The sequence below is a fragment of the Macaca fascicularis genome, chromosome 5, assembly GCF_037993035.2.
Source record: "Macaca fascicularis isolate 582-1 chromosome 5, T2T-MFA8v1.1".
NCBI classification, from domain to species: domain Eukaryota; kingdom Metazoa; phylum Chordata; class Mammalia; order Primates; family Cercopithecidae; genus Macaca; species Macaca fascicularis.
Window position 1 is genome coordinate 127,423,595 of NC_088379.1, and position 23,063 is coordinate 127,446,657.

Below are 23,063 nucleotides of genomic sequence, written 5' to 3' on the forward strand. Positions count from 1 at the left end.
ATAGGGTATTAGTGAACATTTAATTGGTTGTACAAAGTAGATGGAGCCAGAAAGAGAGAGGCTAGAGGCAAAGCTGATAAAATAGGACCTGATTGTGTAAGGACTCATATCATATGCCAAGCTAAAGAATTGGGTTCTGATTATTTCGGCATAAGCAGAATTGTTGTGTTAAAAGCCATTAGAGAAGCCATTACAGGTTAAGAAATGGGGTGATGCTTCAGAATGGTGTTTTAGAAAGAGAGGTGATGGTAGCCTGAAAGATAGGAAAGAAAAGATGCTTGAGGAGGCTGCTGAAATAGACCATGCAATAGCAGATGAGAGCATGAACTGTGGCAGTAAAAAAAAGGAGAAAAGGGAATGAGGAGTGGGTTGAAGAGAGAGAGCAGAGAATCCATAAGCTTGAGTACAAATTGTATTAGGGGCAATAAAGGAGACAAGAATGCCTCAAACTTTTAGCTTAGATGACTGAAGGAGCAGTGAAGCCATTAATTTAGAAAATAAAGAAGGAAATGTCTATAGGACATTTAGGTGGAAGGTTCTGGTAGACAATTGACTTAGGGGCTATGGCTATGTAGGTATGGGCTCAGACAAAAACAGAAGTTTTAGCTGTGGGAGTCATTGGCATGTAAACCCTATAGAAACTACGGTAGAAGAATAGAAGAGCACATACAGCAGGAGTAGAAGAATGCTCCAGAGCAGAACTCTGGAAGAAGGCCATCAAAATGTTTTTTGTCTAAAGTCACTGCTATTAGTCTGATAAGAAAATAGTAGTCCCTGCCACACAGCTATTTGGTTTACAATTCCTTTTGAGAAAATTTGTATATCAGCTCATCCTGATTATTCATTTTCCATAATAGAAAAGACTGTTGTATTAAAATTGAAAGCTGGCTATCAGACTGATCTTTAGAACTTCTCTGAGGAGTTCATGATAAAGTGATAATAGAATTCCAATTTGCCATCACCTCAAAAAAGGGAAATGGTACTAACAATGTGAGAATGTGCTGTTTTTGTAAGTTGTGGAAGAACACGTCACTTACTAATCATAATATGTAACTTAAGTATAATTCAGGTTTATAATAACCCTGTCTTATACCTAGCATGTGAAAACATTAAAGGTTTTAGAAATCTGTACTAACAAATGTTATTTATGTATCAGCTGTTTGTGATATAGGGTCTGCCTCGTTTAAATATGATATGCGCCGACTCAGTGAAATTCTGGCATTTCCAAGAGCATGGTATAGAAGAAGTATTGCAAGACGTCTATTCCTTGGAGACCAAACTATAAATTTGCCAAGTAAGCTTGTTATGTAATTTTAATTTTGGTTACAGTAGCAGCAAGACCTACAATTGATAACACAAACGTGATCTTACTTGGTAGGGTGTATCATGTGACGCATTCAGTCATTCAAGAAATGTCCATTGGGCCCCTCTAGTAGGCCAACCACAAGTGATATATTAGCCCTGAGGATATATCAGAGGACCAAACAGACAAAAAGTCTTGTCTTCTTTGAGATTACGTTCTAGCTGACTTTTTATTCTATAACTCTCCTAACAAATTAGTAAATTTGTAAATTAGTAAATTTGTTAGTACATTTATTCTATAATGATTACTTTGTAATCCTTTTAAATATCCAAGTTAATCATGGTTAATTAAGCATGGGAAACAGAAGATGCTGGGGACATGTTACTATCTTGCCTGCATTTGTCTGCTGGATTTAGATATTGTTGTAGGTAATGAAATCAAGAGATTCTTGGAAATGAAAAGTAGAGTCAGTTACATACTGAGGTAAATATGAGAAACCCTAAGTCTGAGTGTATTCCCTCACCTGTAAACTGGGACCAGAGCTCCTGTTTTGCTCTTTTCATGGAGTTTAAACAAAATACTGGAATGTTCTTTGCAACATGTAAATTGCTGCACAGCTGCTAAATAGAGAACTAGAAGGAATATGTAATGTGATTAGAAATGATGGATGGGTGAAATTATTTTATAACATAGGGATTTTACCCTGTTACTTTGGATTTTTTGTTTTGTTTGTTTTCTACTAGCATCTGGCCCAGGGACACCAGATTCCATTGAAGGTGTAAGCCAGCACCTTTCCCCTGAATCATCAAGAAAAGCTTACTGCAAGACCTGGGAGCAGCCAAGTCAGTCAGCCTCCTTCACCCACATGCCTCAGTCACCTAATGTGTTCAATGAGCATATGACAAACAGTACCATGTCACCAGGGACAGTAGGACAGAGCCTAAAATCCCCAGCTTCCATAAGATCAAGAAGTGTATCTGATTCTTCAGTTCCTCGAAGAGGTAACACTGCTCTTTTTGTTATCAGTAGCCCTACAGTGTTCTCAGGATAAATTCTTACTCTCAGATTTCAGCCCTAACTATAGGAAAATATACTCTTGAGGTTTTTATGACATGTCAAAAAAAAATCCCCAAACACAGTAAAAACAACAAAACAAACATTTCAAAGTATTGCCATCAAGACAGCTAGATGGCCAGTAGGTTTGCAAATGGATAAGGGGAGAGTAATTAGCATATTGTTTCTGTGCTCCATATGGGTTTGGCCTTGGGCTTGTGCTTGTGCCTGACTGTATAAAAATGAATGATGTAGTTCTTGTCAAAAGATTAAAATATAATGAGCAAATGCAGGATTCAAGATACATACTAAGTCCATAAGAACACAAAACAGGCACCCCAACCGGCGTCTGCATTTCAGAGTGGTTTCTGCCTTTGAGTCCTGTATTTGGCACCTTATGATTTTCTTCTTTGTTAAACAAAATCCTAGGGTGATGCATGATCTGTGCTGCTATATCCCATGCACACCAAAATTTCCTCATATAAAATGGGGGCCATACATAATTTTATGAGCTTTCAAGAGGTAAAGCTGCCAGCACTTATAAACATTTAGTAAATGGTAACTATTATTTTAGAGGCAATATAACTATTAAACATTAGATTCTAATATAAGAATATTATATTTTTACTTTATGGATTATAGTGATAAAAATAGTTTTTGCTTTGTGACTAGCTTGGCATTTATGTGAATGAACATGTATTTGATTTTTCTATTTTTAGATTCACTTTCAAAAACATCAACTCCTTTTAACAAATCAAACAAAGCAGCAAGCCAACAAGGGACCCCATGGGAAACACTTGTCGTGTTTGCTATCAACTTGAAGCAATTAAACGTTCAAATGAATATGAGTAATGTAATGGGAAATACAACGTAAGCTATTCAGATACAAAGGAAATGTATTTAATCATTTTTGTAATTTTTCTTCTATTGTAGTAAAGATATTCAGAACCTTTTTTGAATGCTAAATATTTGAAAAAGATAGTAAACGATATAAAATGTTTTATCCTGAAAACGGCTTAATTCTAAGGATACTGCAATATAAAACAGCATGAAATATATGTTCTATAAAAAGGGAATCAATTATAAAGAGAACAGGGTAATTTTCTAGCGAGGAGTAAAGCTTCATTATCAATGTTAATATTCAGATATTTACCACATAGTTTTTATAAAAAGTATGTTGTTTCATTGTCAAACTTGACCTATTGAATAAACTGATTTAACTGCTTTTTAATTTAAATCCTGTTTTAATTCATGACACTGGAAACTATATATCTAATAACCTTTTTTTTCATTTTTTAGTTGGACAACTAGTGGTTTGAAGAGCCAGGGCCGTCTGTCAGTAGGAAGTAATCGTGATCGAGAGATTAGCATGTCTGTTGGTCTGGGAAGATCACAATTAGATTCTAAAGGAGGAGTAGTTGGAGGGACCATAGATGTCAATGCTTTGGAGATGGTTGGTATGTTGGAATTTTACAACTGATCTAACATAGCCTTAAGTTAGATAGATAGATAGATAGATAGATAGATAGATAGATAGATAGATAGATAGATCGATCGATCAAAACGCTTTTGGAAATTGACTCTTGAGTTTTTCCTGTGGACATGTCTGTGAAAATTATTGTTTCTATTTTAGCTCATATTTCTGAACATCCAAATCAGCAACCCAGTCACAAAATTCAGATTACTATGGGTTCTACTGAAGCTCGTGTTGATTACATGGGCTCAAGTATCCTCATGGGCATCTTCAGTAATGCTGATCTTAAGCTTCAGGATGAATGGAAAGTAAACTTGTATAATACATTGGATTCAAGCATAACTGATAAAAGGTATTTATTAAGGATTGCTTTTTGGACAATTTACATGACTGTTCTCAACATATTGTCTATCATCTGGTGAGAAAACAGCAATTTTTCTTATAAAACTCTTATTCATTATGCAATTAATACAAATTAAAAAGCTGGGTGGGGCAAGAAAATGTTTCCTGTACTTTTTGAGCATCTTCTGTAAGACATATGACAAAGATTCTGTTTTATGCTCTAGTGAGATTTTCGTCCATGGAGATTTGAAGTGGGATATTTTCCAAGTAATGATATCAAGATCAACCACACCAGATCTGATAAAAATAGGAATGAAACTCCAGGAATTTTTCACACAACAATTTGATACCAGCAAACGAGCTCTGTCTACCTGGGGACCAGTTCCTTATCTTCCGCCAAAGACAATGACTAGCAACCTAGAAAAGAGTTCACAAGAACAATGTAAGAATTAGAATTAAGCTTTTATATATGCTTTATCTTTCACTAACTATGGTACATTCTTAATTTAAAATAATAATCTATATGCCCTACTTAGAAAATAGCCCACAGGCTCTTTATCCCACTCAGTTAGCAAAGGGCCAGATTTTCTACCTGCCAATGGAATTAGAGGCCATTATTTAGGAAGACATCATTTGTTATCTCTTCCCTTTGCTGCAGTGCATCTGCATCCATACTCACTCCACACTCTTGAATACTGTTTATGACAATATCATGTTTTAGTTTAGAATGTCAATGGAGTCAGAATATCTCAATTTGGATTTACTAGGTGAGTGGTATTAAGCAGATCATTATTTTCACTTAGTAATTCAATTGGCAAATATTTATTAAGCTACAACCATGTGCTTAGGCACTATTCTAGGCACAGGAGATCTAGTGATGGACAGCATAGATTCTAATGGGAGAGAAAGACCCTAACAAATTTACTAACTAAATATGTAAGATAATTTCAGTTAGAGAGAAGTGCTAATAAGCAAAAGAACAAAACAGGGGAAGAATATAGAGAATGATTAAATGTGAGGACAGCTATTTTAGAAAGTGTGATCATTTAGGCCTTTTCTGAAGTGACATTTTAGTGGAAATGTGAATGAAAGAACAAGGCTGAGATGTGGGGGAAGAGAGTTTCAGGCATAGGGGGATACTGAGTCCAAAGTTCCCCTAGTAGGAACAAACTTGGCTTGAGGATCATTAAGGTTGCCACTGTGGCTGGAACAGAAATGAGCAAGTACGAAAATGCTGGATATGAATTCACAGAGGTATACCCCAGATAAGATTTTTAATATGATGGTTAGCTATCAGAGAGTTTTAAACAGATCTGATATCTGATTTACCTTTTTAAAAAATACTCCCTTTTAAAGCTCACTCTGGCTACTGTGTGAAGAACAGACTATAGGCAGTTAAGAATGGAAGGAAACCACTGCAATAGTTACCATTACCATTGTTACATACATATTTACATCATTATTGTAAGGAAGCCATTGCAAGAGTCCAGGCAAGAAATGATGGCTTTCACTAGGATGACAGAGGTGTAAGTGGTGAGAAGCAGTCAGAATGAGGATAGCTTTTTAATAACTTTATTATCACAGAAGTAATATGTGTACATTGAAAAGAAACTAGAATACACAAGAGAAGCAAAAACTAAAACAATCATGTTCCACTCTGACATCACTGTGAACACCTTAGAGGTATTTTTTTATGTATCTCTATATATGTGTACATTTTAAGAAAATATCAAAATTCATACCATTTTGTATGTCAACAATCTCCAACTTTCCATTTTGCTAATTATCTCCTTTAGCTTTCAAAACACATTGATTTCCATGATTGATCTAAAAATGTCCTCTATAATGGTTTTGTCCAAACCAGTTTATTCAATCCAAGATCACAGGTTAAATGTGGTTATGTTCCTTTGCCTTCTTTTAATTTAGCACAGTTCATTTTTTATATGAATTGACTTGTTGAGGAGATGTAGCCAACTGTCCTAAAGAATGCCCTACCTTCTAAATCTTTTTCAGTTACTTCCTGTGTTGTCATTTATGTTTTTCCTCTAGTCCATGTATTTCCTTTACACTAGAATTTATATTAGGCATATAAAAATTGAGGGATGTTCTGCAAAATGCCTGGATTCTTCAAAAAAACTCCTCGTCACAAAAAAACAAACATAAAGGCTTAGGAATTGTTCAAAGGAAAACATAATAGCTGAATGCAATTCATGATCTTTAGTTGGATTATGGGTGAGAGGTATGGAAAACAGCCAAAAGGAATGTTATTGGAAAAAATGGAAAATATACCTTGTATGTTTGATTAGTGCTTCTCAAACTTTAACATGCATCTGAAACCCCTGGAGATGTTACTGAAATATAGATTTTGATATAGTAGGCACAGGTGGACTTAAGAGTTGGCATTTCTCACAAACTCCCAGGTGATGCTGATTCTGCTGGCCCTCTGACCTTGCTTTGAGTAGCAAAGGAATATAAGAGTTTAAAAGCAGTACTTAAAATAAGGGGGTATGCATTTGATTTCTAGGTCTTCCAGTTACTGGTTCACTTAACTTCTTTGTTCTTCTGCTTCTTCACTTGAAATCAGTCAAGATGAAATATCTAGTTTACAGAGTTATAATAAGAAATTACATAAAATTTCATGCAAGTACTTTGTGACACATTAATCATTACAGACATATTAGGTTTTGTGGGTTTTTTTCTTTCCTGTTTTTTTTTTTTTTTTGAGACAGGTTCTCACTCTGTCACCCAGGCTGGAGTGCAGTGGCATGATCTCAGCACACTGCAACCTCGATCTCCTGGGTTCAAGCAATTCTCCTGCCTCAGCCTCCCAAGTAGCTGGGACTACAGGCGTGCACCACTGCACCCAGCTAATTTTGGTATTTTTAGTAGAGACAGGGTTTCACCATGTTGGTCAGGCTGGTCTCGAACTCCTGAGCTCAAGTGAACCACCCGCTACGGTTTCCAAAAGTGCTGGGATTACAGGCGTGAGCCACTGCACCCAGCCTCAGATATATTAGTTTAAATTATTTTTAGCAAGTTACTGCTTTCCTTAGCTATATCCATCCTCATGCAGCGTCTTTTCCTAGAATGTCTCTTTATTAGCTATTTGCTTAATGTTAAACAGGCACTGGACACTGTTTTCATCCCTTACCTGAGACTGTAGAAAGTAGCCACTTGCGCCTCACTCTACCCTATTCAAGGGTACTCATTAGGCACTTCAGGTTATGTGTTTTGTGGTTTTCTTGCAGTGCTTGATGCAGCACATCATCGACACTGGCCTGGAGTATTGAAGGTGGTATCAGGATGCCACATATCCTTATTTCAGATTCCATTACCAGAAGATGGAATGCAATTTGGAGGATCAATGAGCTTACATGGAAATCATATGACACTGGCATGTTTTCATGGTCCAAATTTCCGTTCAAAATCTTGGGCCCTTTTTCATTTAGAAGAACCAAATATTGCTTTTTGGACTGAAGCTCAGAAAATCTGGGAAGATGGTAAACTGACGCATTTCTAGCTTTTACTTTCTCCTATCTTGTTATGACTATAAATGACAATTATATTTCTGAAGTCCATCTCTGATTGTTCTCATGTATCTGACATGTTAAGGAGTTCACTGCCAGTGAGTCAATATTTATAATGTCTGGAACATGTTAATTTCTGAACTTGCCATCTTACTCCATGTTTCTTAGGCAATTAAAGTTCCTGCTGCTGTGGCTAAACATAGTCATGGTAATAGTTACTGTAATCTTATAAAAACATGAAGTGAAGGCAACATCGTGGTAGTGTGGAAATTATTTGCCAGTCAAGACTGTCTTATAAAATATATAGGCAAGGCTGTGCTTTTATCTCTACAGTGATAAACCCATTTCCTTTGAGCTTTACTTTTCCACTTGGTGGTTTCTACATTATGAGGGAAAAAAATGTTTGATGCTCTTCATCTAACTAGGGACAAATCCAGTTACCACTAATAGAAGAATTATTTGTGAATTATTTGGTTTTAATCCTCATTTACTCTTCATTTTTATAGCATTCCTATATATGAAACTGAATTTATAGCTCTGAGGCCACAGTTATCATCTTGAATCTAAATATGGTTTATTACTTTAAAAAGTATTTTTATTTTGTTCTAGGCTCCAGTGATCATTCTACATATATTGTACAAACACTAGATTTTCATCTGGGTCATAATACTATGGTTACCAAACCATGTGGTGCTTTGGAAAGTCCTATGGCAACAATAACCAAGATAACAAGGCGTCGCCATGAAAATCCACCCCATGGAGTAGCAAGTGTGAAAGAATGGTTCAATTATGTTACAGCCACAAGGAATGAAGGTTAAAATTTTGAGTCTTTAGAGAGATTTATTTTGTTTTTTCCATTTTGGCTTCTGTTGACTGTGTTTAGAATTTAAATGGAGACAGTGTTTTCATTTCCTTAAACAATTTTCATTTTAATCTTGCTGGCTGACACAAGTAATAATTATTTAATACCACCCTGGTAATGCGGCATCTCATGGACTCAAATTATTTTAGATGTAATTGAAAACATTCTAAATAAAATTGGCTTTGAAATTAAGTTTATTACATTGAGAAATATTTTAGAAAATATTTAGGAAATGATTCTGGAAAAATATTTTCCTAGTAATGCTAAAAAATGGAGGTTTGGGGAGGTTGTTAAACAACTAAATAGTGGAATACCACAAACTTAAAGTTCAGATAGCTAGAACAGAATGAAACCAAATATTATGATTCTATCAAGTTGTAAGTTTAAAAGAAAGTGCTTTTGATAGTTGTTGTTGGTTTTTTTTTTTTTTTTTTTTCATTTGATTAGATACAACAGTCTTGTGATAGTGTGGTCATGATAACTTATTTTGTGGTGCTTTTGGGATTTGGGTTTATAGTATTGCTTTTACCAATTATCTCTGTGTATTGGAAGGCTGACTAGAGTGAGAGGTGATGAGACTTTTCAGTGTGTTACATAAAAATGACCTTTTTTCTTTTTATTTGAGACGGAGTCTTGCTCTGTTGCCCAGGCTGGATCTTGGCTCACTGCAACCTCCATCTCCCAGGTTCAAGCGATTCTCCTGCCTCAGCCTCCTGAGTAGCTGGGATTACAGGTGTGTCCCACCCCACCTGGCTAATTTTTGTAGTTTTAGTAGAGACAGGGTTTCACCATGTTGGTCAGGCTGGTCTCAAACTCCTGACCTCGTGATACACCTGCCTCGGCCTCCCAAAGTGCTGGGATTACAGGCATGAGCCACCATGCCCAGCTAAAAATGACCTTTTTTCAAAACGGAAAAGATGATGATTAGGCCCCATGAGAACAGTTACCATGGAATAGGCCATCTCACAGATTGAATAGAGACTGTTAAAAATGTTCCTAGAACAAAGGAGAATAAGAAAGTGAATCAGAAGATTATGCCTGTATTGACTATTTTACCTTCCAAACAGGGATTTGGGGGAAGGGGGATCTTTATGGCTGGAGTGTTCTAAAGCATCTATTAGCATAATGAACTGCTGTCTGAAGAAAAATAATTATAATTCTAAGATCTATAAAAGATCTTTATAAAACTAAGATCTATAGTTTAATCATAGCACATATGTTGGGGAAAATCAGTACTTCTACCTGATTTCAAGACCAGGATCCTATTTAATCTCAAATTCTGTAAGAGTGAAGTGTTCAATCTATGGAGCCTTTTGGGATTAGTGAAATTCCAACTTCAGACATGAATTCAGTTAAGAATAATACTCATTTTAAAATCTCAGAAACCAAAGCTAGAATGTATTCGGTTTATACAAATCCCATTATAAAGCTTTGGTCTTGACAACCGTGAGATACTGATATTGATATACTACCTATATCTATATACATATATATGTGTGTATATATACATATATATCTATGTATATATCTGTATACGTATATATGTAGTGTATCTATATCTCTATATATAATGTGATTCTTTCCAACTTTTGAAATAATAGTTCTGTATATTATAGTGGCCTATGATTTTAATTTGACTCTCTATCATTATGCATGTAGAGCTAAATCTACTTCGTAATGTTGATGCTAACAACACTGAGAATAGCACTACTGTGAAGAATTCTAGTTTGTTGAGTGGATTCAGAGGAGGTTCTAGCTACAACCATGAAACAGAGACTATCTTTGCATTACCAAGGATGCAGCTTGACTTTAAATCCATTCATGTTCAAGAACCACAGGAGCCTTCATTACAGGGTATGTAGAAAAACAATTGAAAGTTAGTAAGAAAATTGCAAAGGCACTTCAAACTACTGCTTTCTTCCCATGGATTTTTAAAAATATTAATATCTAATGAAATTGATTTTCTAGGCAAAGCTGATTTATTTTCTTATCAGCTATATGACCTCTGGAAAATTACTTAATGAACTTATACCTCTCTCAGTAAAATGAAGAATAATTGGACTTCATTTATAGGACTATTATGAGGAATAAATGGCATATATAGGTTGAGCACCCCAATCCAAAAATCTGAAATGCCCTAAAATCCAAAATATTTTGAACACTGACATGACACTCACAGGAAATGCTCATTGGAGGATTTCAGATTTTTGGATTGGAATTCTAAAACCAGTAAGTATAATGCAAATATTCCAGAATCCAAAATTTGAAAGGCATCTGATCCCAAGCATAATTGGATAAGGGATACTCAATCTGTACTAGGAAAGTACTTAACAAACTATCATCATCCTATGAATCACATACAGATATTACTCATTTCTTTACAGTTGCATTTCATGTGGATGCATTTATGCAGACCTATGTAAATCCTTATTAATGGGAAGAAGATGACTCATTTTATTAAATCTCTTACCATATTATTGCAGATGCCAACCTGAAGCCAAAAGTAGAATGTAGTGTGGTGACAGAGTTCACTGACCACATTTGTGTGACTATGGATGCTGAGCTCATCATGTTTCTTCATGATTTAGTGTCAGCTTATCTTAAAGAAAAAGAAAAAGGTGGGTGGAATACTCTTTCTTTCAGGCTGCAGGAATGGCAGCTGTCAGTGCCATTTACATGAATTGTTATGGTCTAATGAGAAAATGAGTGGAATATATCTCCTTCTGTGAGTTGAAGATATCAGTAAATAGCGTTAGTAACGCTATCACAGACTTTCTGAGTACTTGCTATATATACAGCGCCAATGGTGTTTTATACTTTACAAAGTGTTTCTGTATACATTATCTTATGTACATTTTCAGTTAGACCTTATAGGAGATTCTTGAAAAATAGGAAAATGTGAGGAAATACTGCAAATCAAAGTGAAATGACTAAAGAAACAACTACATAATAAAGAAGTATGAGTTATTTACCTAATTGTGAAAACTAAATTAAGCTGATAAATGTTTGGAATGCAGAAAACCTTTTCTTTTTAATACATAAATTATTTAAATCTCAGTGGTGGTATTTGGGTTCATGAGCTTGCTAATACTGGTTTACACACTGGTAACTTAATGTTTACCCATGAAGAAATGTATGGTGACTGGGGGCAGTGGCTCATGTCTGTAATACCAGCACTTTGAGATGCCGAGGAGGATGGATTGCTTGAGCCCAGGGCTTTGAGACCAGCCTAGGCAACAAAGTGAGACCCCATTTCTACAAAAAACACAAAAATTAGCCAGGTGTGGTGGCATACACCTGTAGTCCCCAGCTACTTGGGAGGCTGTGAGGTGGGAGGACCAATTGATCCTGGGAGTTCAAGGCTACAGTGAGCTGTGAGCCATAATCGTACCACCACACTCCAGCCTGAGTGACAGAGTAAGATCCTGTCTCAAAAAAAAAAAAAGTATGGCAACCGTAATATATGGAATTAGCTAATATATTATAGTACTCTGTAACTGTTGAAAAGAATGAGGTAGTTTGAAATGTAATGATTTGGAATGCTTACAAAATATATAGTCATTTATTCATTCAATAAATATTTATTGCACCGTTATAAATATACAATGGTAAAATCACAGATGTGCTTCCTGATAAATAGCTTGGAATAAATGTAATTTGTTCAAGTCACACTATAATACTGTTTCATTTTCTTCATGAGGAAAAAATATAGAATTTGTCCTGAAGATATTTTAAAAATAAAAATTATCAAACGACCATGTTGAAAGAGTACAAAGGTAGCATAGCATACATTGAAATGCTGTTGTATTAATATTCAATCGAGATGTGCCCAAAATTCAGTGAGAGAGTAAAATCAATAATGATGGCTGGTAGAAATCCATATGACCTCAGTAGAAACTTCAAGTAAAATGACAGAAACTGTATAATAGGCAATCTTATATATAAGTAGATAAAATCTTCACATACAGCCCCAACAGATACCAGTCACTGGTAATCCTTTCGTTTTTGTGCCTTAATATTTAAACTTAATGTAGAAAAAAATAGATTCAAGATAAACCTGTGAAGTTCAGAATTATTTTCTAGTCTACCTATATTTGAAAACCTGACAAATTTGTTTCTCTTGGGTATGATGTGAAACATTTGTCATTTTATGAAATAGTGTGTTGATCTTGGTCTGCCACAAACGATGTGTATTTCTAAAAAACAACAACAAAAAGACTTTTAATATAAACTGTTATAAAACATTTCAATGGGAAAAGGGGGTGGATTTTACAATAACAAAATATATCTGTGAGGATTTCAATTATAAATAAAGTTATTACAAACAACAAGCAATTCGTTTTGGCCAAATACTCAAAACATACCTGAGAAAATTCTTAACAGCATGTCAGACTATACCAGAATCAACATATTTAGAGAACATCAAAATAAACTGCAGCACTGTAACCAGCACCAGTAATAAAGACCCAGCAACTGAGCAGGCCTCAACTGAACAGGGCATCTGTGTTCTTATGTAGTGGGTTACTACAGCTTCATTTTGAGGCTTATTCCCAATCAAGTTATAACCAGAGCTACATAACATGTATTACCTAATCAATCAATTATTTTACATCCAGTTTGTGTACTGAAACTAATGCCCTAAGAGGAAAGCTGTATTCATTAAATAAGATCATATGAAAGTATTAATGGCAAAAACTGCAATTACTTTTGCACCACTCTAATACCTATGTCTCAGATTCCACTTTATATTTAATTATTATAGCCAATTAAAAGACTTGTCTTAAGGTGAAAAGCTTGCTTACATAAAAACCTCTTTAGTACCACTGTTCAAATATATATACATCTAGCCATTAACATGCAAAAACCATTAATTACACAGCTTAAATTAATGCATGGTATGGTGTATGAATTCTATCTCAAAGCTGTTAAAAAAAAAAAAAAAACAAAAAACAAAACTGCCTACAGCCATTCTTTAGGAAACCTGCAGCTATCAATTTCAGTGCCATAGGCTTGCTATCAAGTCAATGATCTCAGCATTTTTTATCATTAATGTTGACACTGTTTATCTCCAAGAAATATCAATAATCGGTACTTATGGCTTATTTTAAACTATTTTTTTTTAAGAAATGCAATTAAATGAGGCTTTGGCCAGGTCACAGATAAAATGAGAAATGAAACCAATTCTGATGTTCTAATTCTTATGGTGATTTAAGATAAATGTATAATACTAATCTAAATTTTCCTTATAGCCATCTTTCCACCTCGGATTTTATCTACTCGACCAGGACAGAAAAGTCCAATTATTATACATGATGACAATTCCTCTGATAAAGATAGAGAAGATAGCATCACTTACACTACTGTGGACTGGAGAGATTTTATGTGCAATACATGGCATCTAGAACCTACTCTTAGGTAAGTAATGAGTATGTACATTTTACCCATATGCTAAGGGATTACTACGAGAAAAGTTATGAATAATGTAAGTTACATATGATTATCGAAAAATGTATTCAGAAGTTAGTCTCCTGTAATGTCTATAGCTTCTGTGTGCTGTCTTTGCTGCTGCTTTCAGCTTTTGTGTTTCTAGGTAAGGTGAATGAAGTACAAACGCTGAGAATAGCTCAGCACTGATGAGTTGTCCAGTGGGTGACATTCTGTCAGTCACTAAAATATGAGAATAATTATCCTTCCACTCTTGCCATTAGTTTTTCACCTTCTCACCCAGATGTTATTTTCAGGGTTTGAGGTAGCTACTGTAAACTGTTTTGTTACTTAGTACGACAAGATGCAGTAGAAGTCATATTTAATTGTTAAGGAACTATTTTAATTTCTCGCTGGATATATGTTATAACACTGTAATAAAACCTGTAGGGTCACAGTGCCCCTCTGTTTGCATACTAAGCATTATAAAACCATGCCTAAAATCTCAAATTTAACACTATCAGATTAAGGTTCCCTTACTGAGTCATGGTCACCTTCCTGTTTTTTTTTCCTTTCATCTCATCTGCTTTGCTGTAACTGTCTGAATCCTGAAATAACAGTATTTTAAAAAATCCATTACATCCCAGCACAACATTCCGCAAAATGATATAGATTTTATTTAGATAAGGTTTTTATTCAGACATATTTATGTCACAAAATAATTCCAAAATAAAATCTCCATTATGCAGTGAGGACTCTTGTATAGGCAGAAAGTAGTGACTTTGTGTGTTAATAAATAATTGGTATACAGTAAAATTGGTTGTAACTAAATAAGCAAAACACTTTGGTACTAATAGTGCATATACCCATGAGAAATATTAACTGTTAAAATACTGCAGAGGTCCTAATGCAGAAAACTGTTTGTAAAATCTGTTTTGTATTTGCAAATCTAAATAATAATATATTTAAATTGAATACAAAATGAATTGTTTCAAGTGAGCATAAAAATAGTTACTATATTCCTTTTTTTAGCAAACTATCAAGAGTAACTAGTTAAGTAATGTGGTGTAGTGGTAGCATGGTTTAAGAGCTCTGGCTGTAGGCCCAGCTCTTTTGCATAGTAGCTGACTGAGCTAGGCCAAAAGACCTGACCCCTCTGTTCTCTCTGCCTCAGTTGACTCACGAAAAATTTGGAAAATAATATTACCCACCTTGTAGGATCATTACACTGGTTAAATGAGTTAATTAACGCAAAATGCTTATAACTATTTGAGTTTGAGGAGATAAATGCCTGATCATCCCCAACCCCCACCCTGAGTTCAGAACCAGTTGAAATAGTGGGAGAGATTAATATGGATAAAGCTGATAACAAAAAATGTGGTTTAGATATATGGCAACAATAGCTTTCTACAAAGTTCGAGTTTGGTCCTACCTGCAGGGCATCGATGCAGAACTTCAGGGAAGGGCGGGATAGGGAGTTGCAGGAGTTGTACAATCAGCAGTTCCATGTATGTACTCAGCCACAGACAACAGAGAATATACTCTAGGGCTAATCTGTTTAGCGGCTTGCTCCTGAAAAATCTGTGGCATGAAGGAACAGACTAAAATGAAGGGCTCCCAACAGGGAGGAGGGTACTGAACTGTTACTTCCTCTGTTAACTCTGCCTATTGGATAAATCATCCATACAGGGGCAGAAGGTGGCCAGGAGTGTTTCAGTAATAGCTGTTCTCCACGTGTAAGGAAATAGCAAGAATAGGGAAAAAATGGTTCTCCCTTCAAATATGTTTAGCACATAGCATTCAGTAAATTTTAGCCTTTTTTTCCCATTATGCCACATGCTTATGAAATCTACTAAAATTAACCAGATGTCTTTTTATATGTTTAAGATAACTGTATAACAGGCCTAAAGTAAATTATTCAGGATGAAATATAGTAAACACTACTGCTGTGTTTCAGTTGTCAAAGATAATCATAGATATATTATTTTTTGAATACTATTATTATGGTGAATCCAGGAATTATGGGCTCAATTATACAAATGTACCTACTGAAAATATTTTGTCTTGAGTATATTACAGAGGCTTAGTGATGTTCTTTTCCTACCATTAGAACCGTGCTCTAGGGCATTATTATACTCCTTAATAATAACTGTAATTTTTATTTTAGGTTAATTTCTTGGACTGGAAGAAAGATTGATCCAGTAGGTGTTGATTATATTCTTCAAAAATTGGGCTTTCATCATGCTAGGACTACTATTCCTAAATGGCTTCAAAGAGGAGTCATGGATCCACTGGACAAGGTTCTGTCAGTTCTTATCAAAAAGCTCGGTACTGCACTACAGGATGAAAAGGAAAAGAAAGGCAAAGACAAAGAAGAACACTAACAAGTAATTTGATCTTTGAACAAATGATTGTGTCTGTTAAGTTTTATTACACTGGAGTGTTTTTTTAGTATAATGATTTTAAATATAACTTTAAAATAATTCTAAATTTGTGGCTATTATAATTAAAAGTTTGTAAGTTAACCAGTTTATTCTAGTCTCATCATTCTGTGTACAGTAAAGTATTGCATGATAATGTAAATTTTGTGAAAAACTAGTATTAAAATATATAAATCTTGTTATGGTTTATAATTATATAATGTGCAATACAAGTCCTGCATCTTTAAAATGTTTGCAGAATAACTGTGAATTTTTTTGTAACTGGCCATAACTTTTAGAAAAAAATCTTGTTGCTAATGTGATTTTGGGGAGGTCATTAATTGCTTTTTCTTTTTTTAATGTAGACTTGTATAAATACCTGTCTGTATATAGCTTGAGTAATTGTGATATGATTGTATACCACTAAAATATTGTTAACTATTGTAATAAAGTCACAATAATGGTTTAAGTCTGTAGTCGTTTTTGAATCTTTTTCTCCTTTTTATAATTAATAGATGCCCATCCTGTGTCACAGCTGATCAGATGCTTTCATAGAAGATAATTTATACCTATATTAGAATCGGGCCATAGGTTCTACCTCTGTGGATTCAATCAACTGTAGATCGAAAATATTCAGGAAAAAAAAAATTCCACCCAAATTCCAAAAAGCAAAACTTGTATTTACGAAGTACTACATTAAGTCCACATGAATGATGTGTAGGCATTGTATTAGGTATTGCAAATAATCTACAGATGATTTAAAGAGTATCCAGGAGAATGTACGTAGGTTATATTCAAATACTACACAATTTTATATGAGGAACTTCAGCATCTACAGATGTTCTGGAACCAATCCCCCATGAACACGGAAAGATGACTATGTTTATAAAAAATTAGCTCAGGAAGGATGCAATTAGGGACAGGCACACAAGAGGTATATTAATAATACCTAAGAGAAATATTAGGTATTGTTCTTCCTTAAGCTAATGGTAAATTCACAGCAAGTAATTTTTGTTATACTATATTCCTTACACGTTTGTATTTTTTGTGTGTATGAAGTTATATATAATGTATGTTATATATTACATATATATGTATTATGTACACACGTTAAGTATAAAAAAAATTAAAATAGCAAGATCTAAAATAATATTCAAAGGTAGCTATAATTACCTCAGGCTCGAAATCTAGCGAAGTCAGTATGGCCAGTTTAAAGATTGGGTAAACAGTAGAATTGAAGAGCTAAAGTTACAAAACACCTAAAGCAAGAGCTTTCATTTAGGTAGGTAACACAGTTTTATCTCTAACAGATTAAACAACCAAAGGCTCCAGAAGAGCTGAGGTACTTAGCCAAGGGTACAGATCTAGTAAATGTTAGTAGGGGAATTAAGACTTGCTGTCTAATGTCACACAGCAACTTAGTCACACAACCAAAACCCTAGTGTTAACAGTCCTAATTTTGTATTCTTTCTGCTAGGCCATTGTAGCTGTCATCTGTCTGATCTCTGAATCCCACCCCCATATCTCTTAATTGGTGCCTATAAAATAACAAGTATAAACTTACCCTATTTCTGGCACTAACTGTGATAATGTTATAAAAAGCAAAAGGACAAATTAAATCTGTAACTACTTAAAATCTCTATGACTCTGTTGGACAAAGCTATGAGAAAACTAGCACATCTGTGCACTACTGATGAGAAACTAAATTGGTACAACTCCCATGAAGGACAATTAAGTAACAGCTATCAAAATAACAGGCATATAATTTTTACTGGACATACATACAGTACTTCTGTGTGTGAAATAATTATACAAGCATATATATTTGCAGTATTCTGCAATAGTGCAGTATTGTGGGAGTATGTTGCAGTAATGTTGCAGTATTCTTTGTAATAAATGGTTGGAAACAATTCAAATGTTCATCAGTGTAAGACAGGTTAATTAAAAGTGACATCCATTCAGTAGCATAGTATGCAACCATGAAAAAGGGAAAAAAGATGATCTTTAAGATTTATTCCCAAATAAAAAAGCGTGGTCAGCTACTTAGATTACAATGTTTCCAAGTGATCTATTATACTTATTTTTTGAGTATCACGTACCTTGTTCTATTCCAGTACATCACATGGTGCATCCAGATAACTTGTAAAATTTCAATAACATGTAAAAAAAATGTATATAAAGGATTTTGCTTTCCTATCTGTAAACGTACTTTTAGGCTTACCAGAGATCTGTTATTGGCAAACTGTCTATAGTGAAGAACCCTTTTTTAAAAAAAGTTGAACATGATATAAATCAATAATCTTGTAAAATATAGTGACAATTATTCAAAATGAAAAAAATTAAAATACACAAAATAAAGCTCAAATTTTTAATTATTAGGTTTGATTTATTAGATTCAAATATTCCATCAATTGCTGTAAGAATTTCTAGGGGATTTCTGGCAACGTGGCCCAATAGAAACAGCTCCAGTCTACAGCTCCCAGCGAGACTGATGCAGAAGAGGGTGATTTCTGCATTTCCAACTGAGGTACCTGGTTCATCTCATTGGGACTGGTTGGACAGTAGGTGCAGCCCACACAGGGCAAGCTGAAGCAGGGCGGAGCGTTGCCTCATCCAGGAAGCACAAGGGGTGAGGGGATTTCCCATTCCTAGCCGAGGGAAGCCGTGAGTGACCATACTTGGAGGTAAGCTACACTCCTGCCCAAATACTGCACTTTGCCCACAGTCTTTGCAACTGGCAGACCAGGAAATTCCCTCTGGTGCCTGGCTCAGTGAGTCCCATGCCCACTGAGGCCAACAAGCTAAGATCCATTGGCTTGAAATTCTCGCTGCTAGCATAGTAGTCTGAGATCGACCTGAGATGCTAGAGCTTGGTTGGGGGAGGGGCATCCACTATTGCTGAGGCTTGAGTAGGCAGTTTTATGCTCACAGTGTAAACAAAGCCTCCAGGAAGTTTGAACTGGGTGGAGCTAACCACAGCTCAGCAAGGCCCACTGCCTCTCTAGATTCCACCTCTGTGGGCAGGGCATCTCTGAACAAAAGGCAGCAGCCCCAGTCAGGGACTTATAGATAAATCACCCATCTTCCTGGGACAGAGCACTCAGGGGAAGTGTACGTTATCATCAGTTGTGGGCACAGCTTCAACAGATTTAAACGACCCTGCCTGACAGCTCTGAAGAGAGTAGTGGTTCTCCCAGCACAGTGTTTGAGCTCTGATAACGGACAGACTGCCTCCTCGAGTGGGTCCCTGACCCCCATGTAGCCTGACTGGGAGACACCTCCCAGTCGGGGCTGACAGACACCTCATACAGGAGAGTTCCGGCTGGCATCTGGCGAGTGCCCCTCTGGGACGAACGTTCCAGAGGAAGGAACAGGCAGCAATATTTGCTGTTCTGCAGCCTCTGCTGGTGATACACAAGCAAACAGGATCTGGGTGGACCTCCAACAGACCTGCAGCTGAGAGGCCTGTTAGAAGGAAAACAAACAAAAATGACATCCACACCAAAACCCCATCCACAGGTCAACAACATCAAAGCCAAAAGGTAGATAAAATCACAAAGATGGGGAGAAACCAGCACAGAAAGGCTGAAAATTCCAAAAACCAGAATGCCTCTTCTCCTCCAAAGGATCACAACTCCTTGCCAGCAAGGGAACAAAACCGGAGAGGGAATGAGTTTGACAAGTTGACAGAAGTAGGCTTCAGAAGGTGGGTTAATAACAAACTCCTCCGAGCTAAAGGAGTGTGTTCTAACCCAATGCAAGGAAGCTAAGAACCTTGAAAAAAGTTAGATGAATTGCTAACTAGAATAACCAGTGTAGAGAAAACATAAACGACCTGATGGAGCTGAAAAACACAGCATGAGAACTTCGTGAAGCATACAGAAGCTTCAATAGCTGAATGGGTCAAGCGGAAGAAAGAGTATCAATGACTGAAGATCAAATTAATGAAATAAACGGAGAAGACAAAATTAGAGAAAAAAGAATGAAAAGAAATGAACAAAGCCTGCAAGAACTATGGGACTATGTGAAAAGACCAAATCTACGTTTGACTGGTATACCTGAAAGTGATGGGGAGAATGGAACCAAGTTGGAAAACACTCTGCAGGATATTATCCAGGAGAACTTCCCCAACCTAACAGGGCAGGCCAACATTCAGTTTCAGGAAATACAGAGAACACCACAAAGATACTCCTCAAGAAGAGCAACCCCAAGACACATAATCATCAGATTCATCAAGGTTGAAATGAAGGAAAAAATGTTAAGGGCAGCCAGAGAGAAAGATCGGGTTACCCACAAAGGGAAGCCCATCAGACTAACAGTGGATTTCTCAGCAGAAACCCTACAAGCCAGAAGAGAGTGGGGGCCAATATTCAACAAAGAAAAGAATTTACAACCCAGAATTTCATATCCAGCCAAACTAAGCTTTATAAGTGAGGGAGAAATAAAATCCTTTACAGACAAGCAAATGCTGAGAAATTTTGTCACCAACAGGCTTGCCTTACAAGCGTTCCTGAAGGAAGCACTAAACATGGAAAGGAACAACCAGTACCAGCCACTGCAAAAACATACCAAATTGTAAAGGCCATCAACACTATAAAGAAACTGCATCAACTAACGGGCAAACTAACCAGCTAGCATCATAATGACAGGATCAAATTCACACATAACAATATTAACTTTAAATGTAAATGGGCTAAAGGTACCAATTAAAAGACACAGACTGGCAAATTGGATAAAGAGTCAAGACCCACTGATGTGCTGTATTCAGGAGACCCATCTCATGTGCAAAGACACACATAGGCTCAAAATAAAGGGATGGAGAAACACCTACCAAGCAAATGGAAAACAAAAAAAAAAAGCAGGGGTTGCAATCCTAGTCTCTGATAAAACAGACTTTAAACCAACAAAGATCAAAAAAGACAAAGAAAGGCACTACATAATGGTAAAGGGATCAATGCAACAAGAAGAGCTAACTATCCAAAATATATATGCACCCAATACAGGAGGAGCACCCAGATTCATAAAGCAAGTTCTTAGAGACCTCCAAAGAGACTTAGATTCCCACACAATAATGGTGGGAGACTTTAACACACCACTGTCAATATTAGACATCAATGAGACAGAAGATTAACAAGGATATCCAGAACTTGAATTCAGCTCTGGACCAAGCCGACCTAATAGACATCTATAGAACTCTCTACCCCAAATCAACAGAATATACATTCTTCTCAGCACCACATCATAATTATTCTAAAACTGACCACATAATTGGAAGTAAAACATTCCTCAGCAGATGTAAAAAAGCAGAAATCACAATAAACTGTCTCTCAGACCACAGTGCAATCAAATTAGAACTCAGGGTTAAGAAGCCCACTCAGAGGGGGCAGAGCAAGATGGCCGAATAGGAACAGCTCCAGTCTCCAACTCCCAGCGTGAGCGACACAGAAGACCGGTGATTTCTGCATTTACAACTGAGGTACTGGGTTCATCTCACTAGGGAGTGCCGGACAATCGGTGCTGGTCAGCTGCTGCAGCCCGACCAGCGAGAGCTGAAGCAGGGCGAGGCATTGCCTCACCTGGGAAGTACAAGGGGAAAGGGAATCCCTTTTCCTAGCCAGGGGAACTGAGACACACAACACCTGGAAAATCGGGTAACTCCCACCCCAATACTGCGCTTTAAGCAAACAGGCACACCAGGAGATTATATCCCACACCTGGCCGGGAGGGTCCCACGCCCACGGAGCCTCCCTCATTGCTAGCACAGCAGTCTGTGATCTACCAGCAAGGCAGCAGCGAGGCTGGGGGAGGGGCACCCGCCATTGCTGAGGCTTAAGTAGGTAAACAAGGCCGCTGGGAAGCTCGAACTGGGTGGAGCTCACAGCAGCTCAAGGAAACCTGCCTGTCTCTGTAGACTCCACCTCTGGGGACAGGGCACAGTAAACAACAAAAGCAGCAGAAACCTCTGCAGACGCAAACGACTCTGTCTGACAGCTTTGAAGAGTGCAGTGGATCTCCCAACACGGAGGTTGAGATCTGAGAAGGGACAGACTGCCTGCTCAAGTGGGTCCCTGACCCCTGAGTAGCCTAACTGGGAGACATCCCCCACTAGGGGCAGTCTGACACCCCACACCTCACAGGGTGGAGTACACCCCTGAGAGGAAGCCTCCAAAGCAAGAATCAGACAGGTACACTCGCTGTTCAGCAATATTCTATCTTCTGCAGCCTCTGCTGCTGACACCCAGGCAAACAGGGTCTGGAGTGGACCTCAAGCAATCTCCAACAGAACTACAGCTGACGGTCCTGACTGTTAGAAGGAAAACTATCAAACAGGAAGGACACCTATACCAAAACCCCATCAGTACGTCACCATCATCATCAAAGACCAGCGGCAGATAAAACCACAAAGATGGGGAAAAAGCAGGGCAGAAAAGCTGGAAATTCAAAAAATAAGAGCGCATCTCCCCCGGCAAAGGAGCGCAGCTCATCGCCAGCAACGGATCAAAGCTGGACAGAGAATGACTTTGACGAGATGAGAGAAGAAGGCTTCAGTCCATCAAACTTCTCAGAGCTAAAGGAGGAATTACATACCCAGCGCAAAGAAACTAAAAATCTTGAAAAAAAAGTGGAAGAATTGATGGCTAGAGTAATTAATGCAGAG

At 36.8% G+C, this 23,063-nt stretch overlaps 1 protein-coding gene across 16 annotated transcripts in view; it reads left to right on the plus strand.

The window, feature by feature from the left end:
* BLTP1 (bridge-like lipid transfer protein family member 1) overlaps positions 1 to 16,874 on the plus strand; it is a 211,191-nt gene extending 194,317 nt beyond the window's left edge. For all 16 annotated transcript variants that reach the window (XM_015450796.3, XM_045392845.2, XM_045392844.2 and 13 more), the window contains 12 exons: positions 1,157 to 1,294; positions 2,047 to 2,304; positions 3,076 to 3,226; positions 3,656 to 3,813; positions 3,990 to 4,182; positions 4,397 to 4,614; positions 7,421 to 7,672; positions 8,309 to 8,512; positions 10,221 to 10,415; positions 11,045 to 11,179; positions 13,811 to 13,976; positions 16,153 to 16,874. In XM_015450796.3, the coding sequence (XP_015306282.3) occupies positions 1,157 to 1,294; positions 2,047 to 2,304; positions 3,076 to 3,226; positions 3,656 to 3,813; positions 3,990 to 4,182; positions 4,397 to 4,614; positions 7,421 to 7,672; positions 8,309 to 8,512; positions 10,221 to 10,415; positions 11,045 to 11,179; positions 13,811 to 13,976; positions 16,153 to 16,369 (2,285 nt within the window). In that variant the 3' untranslated portion in view covers positions 16,370 to 16,874. The remainder of the gene's footprint in view (positions 1 to 1,156; positions 1,295 to 2,046; positions 2,305 to 3,075; positions 3,227 to 3,655; positions 3,814 to 3,989; positions 4,183 to 4,396; positions 4,615 to 7,420; positions 7,673 to 8,308; positions 8,513 to 10,220; positions 10,416 to 11,044; positions 11,180 to 13,810; positions 13,977 to 16,152) is intronic.
* The last annotated feature ends 6,189 nt before the right edge of the window (positions 16,875 to 23,063 follow it).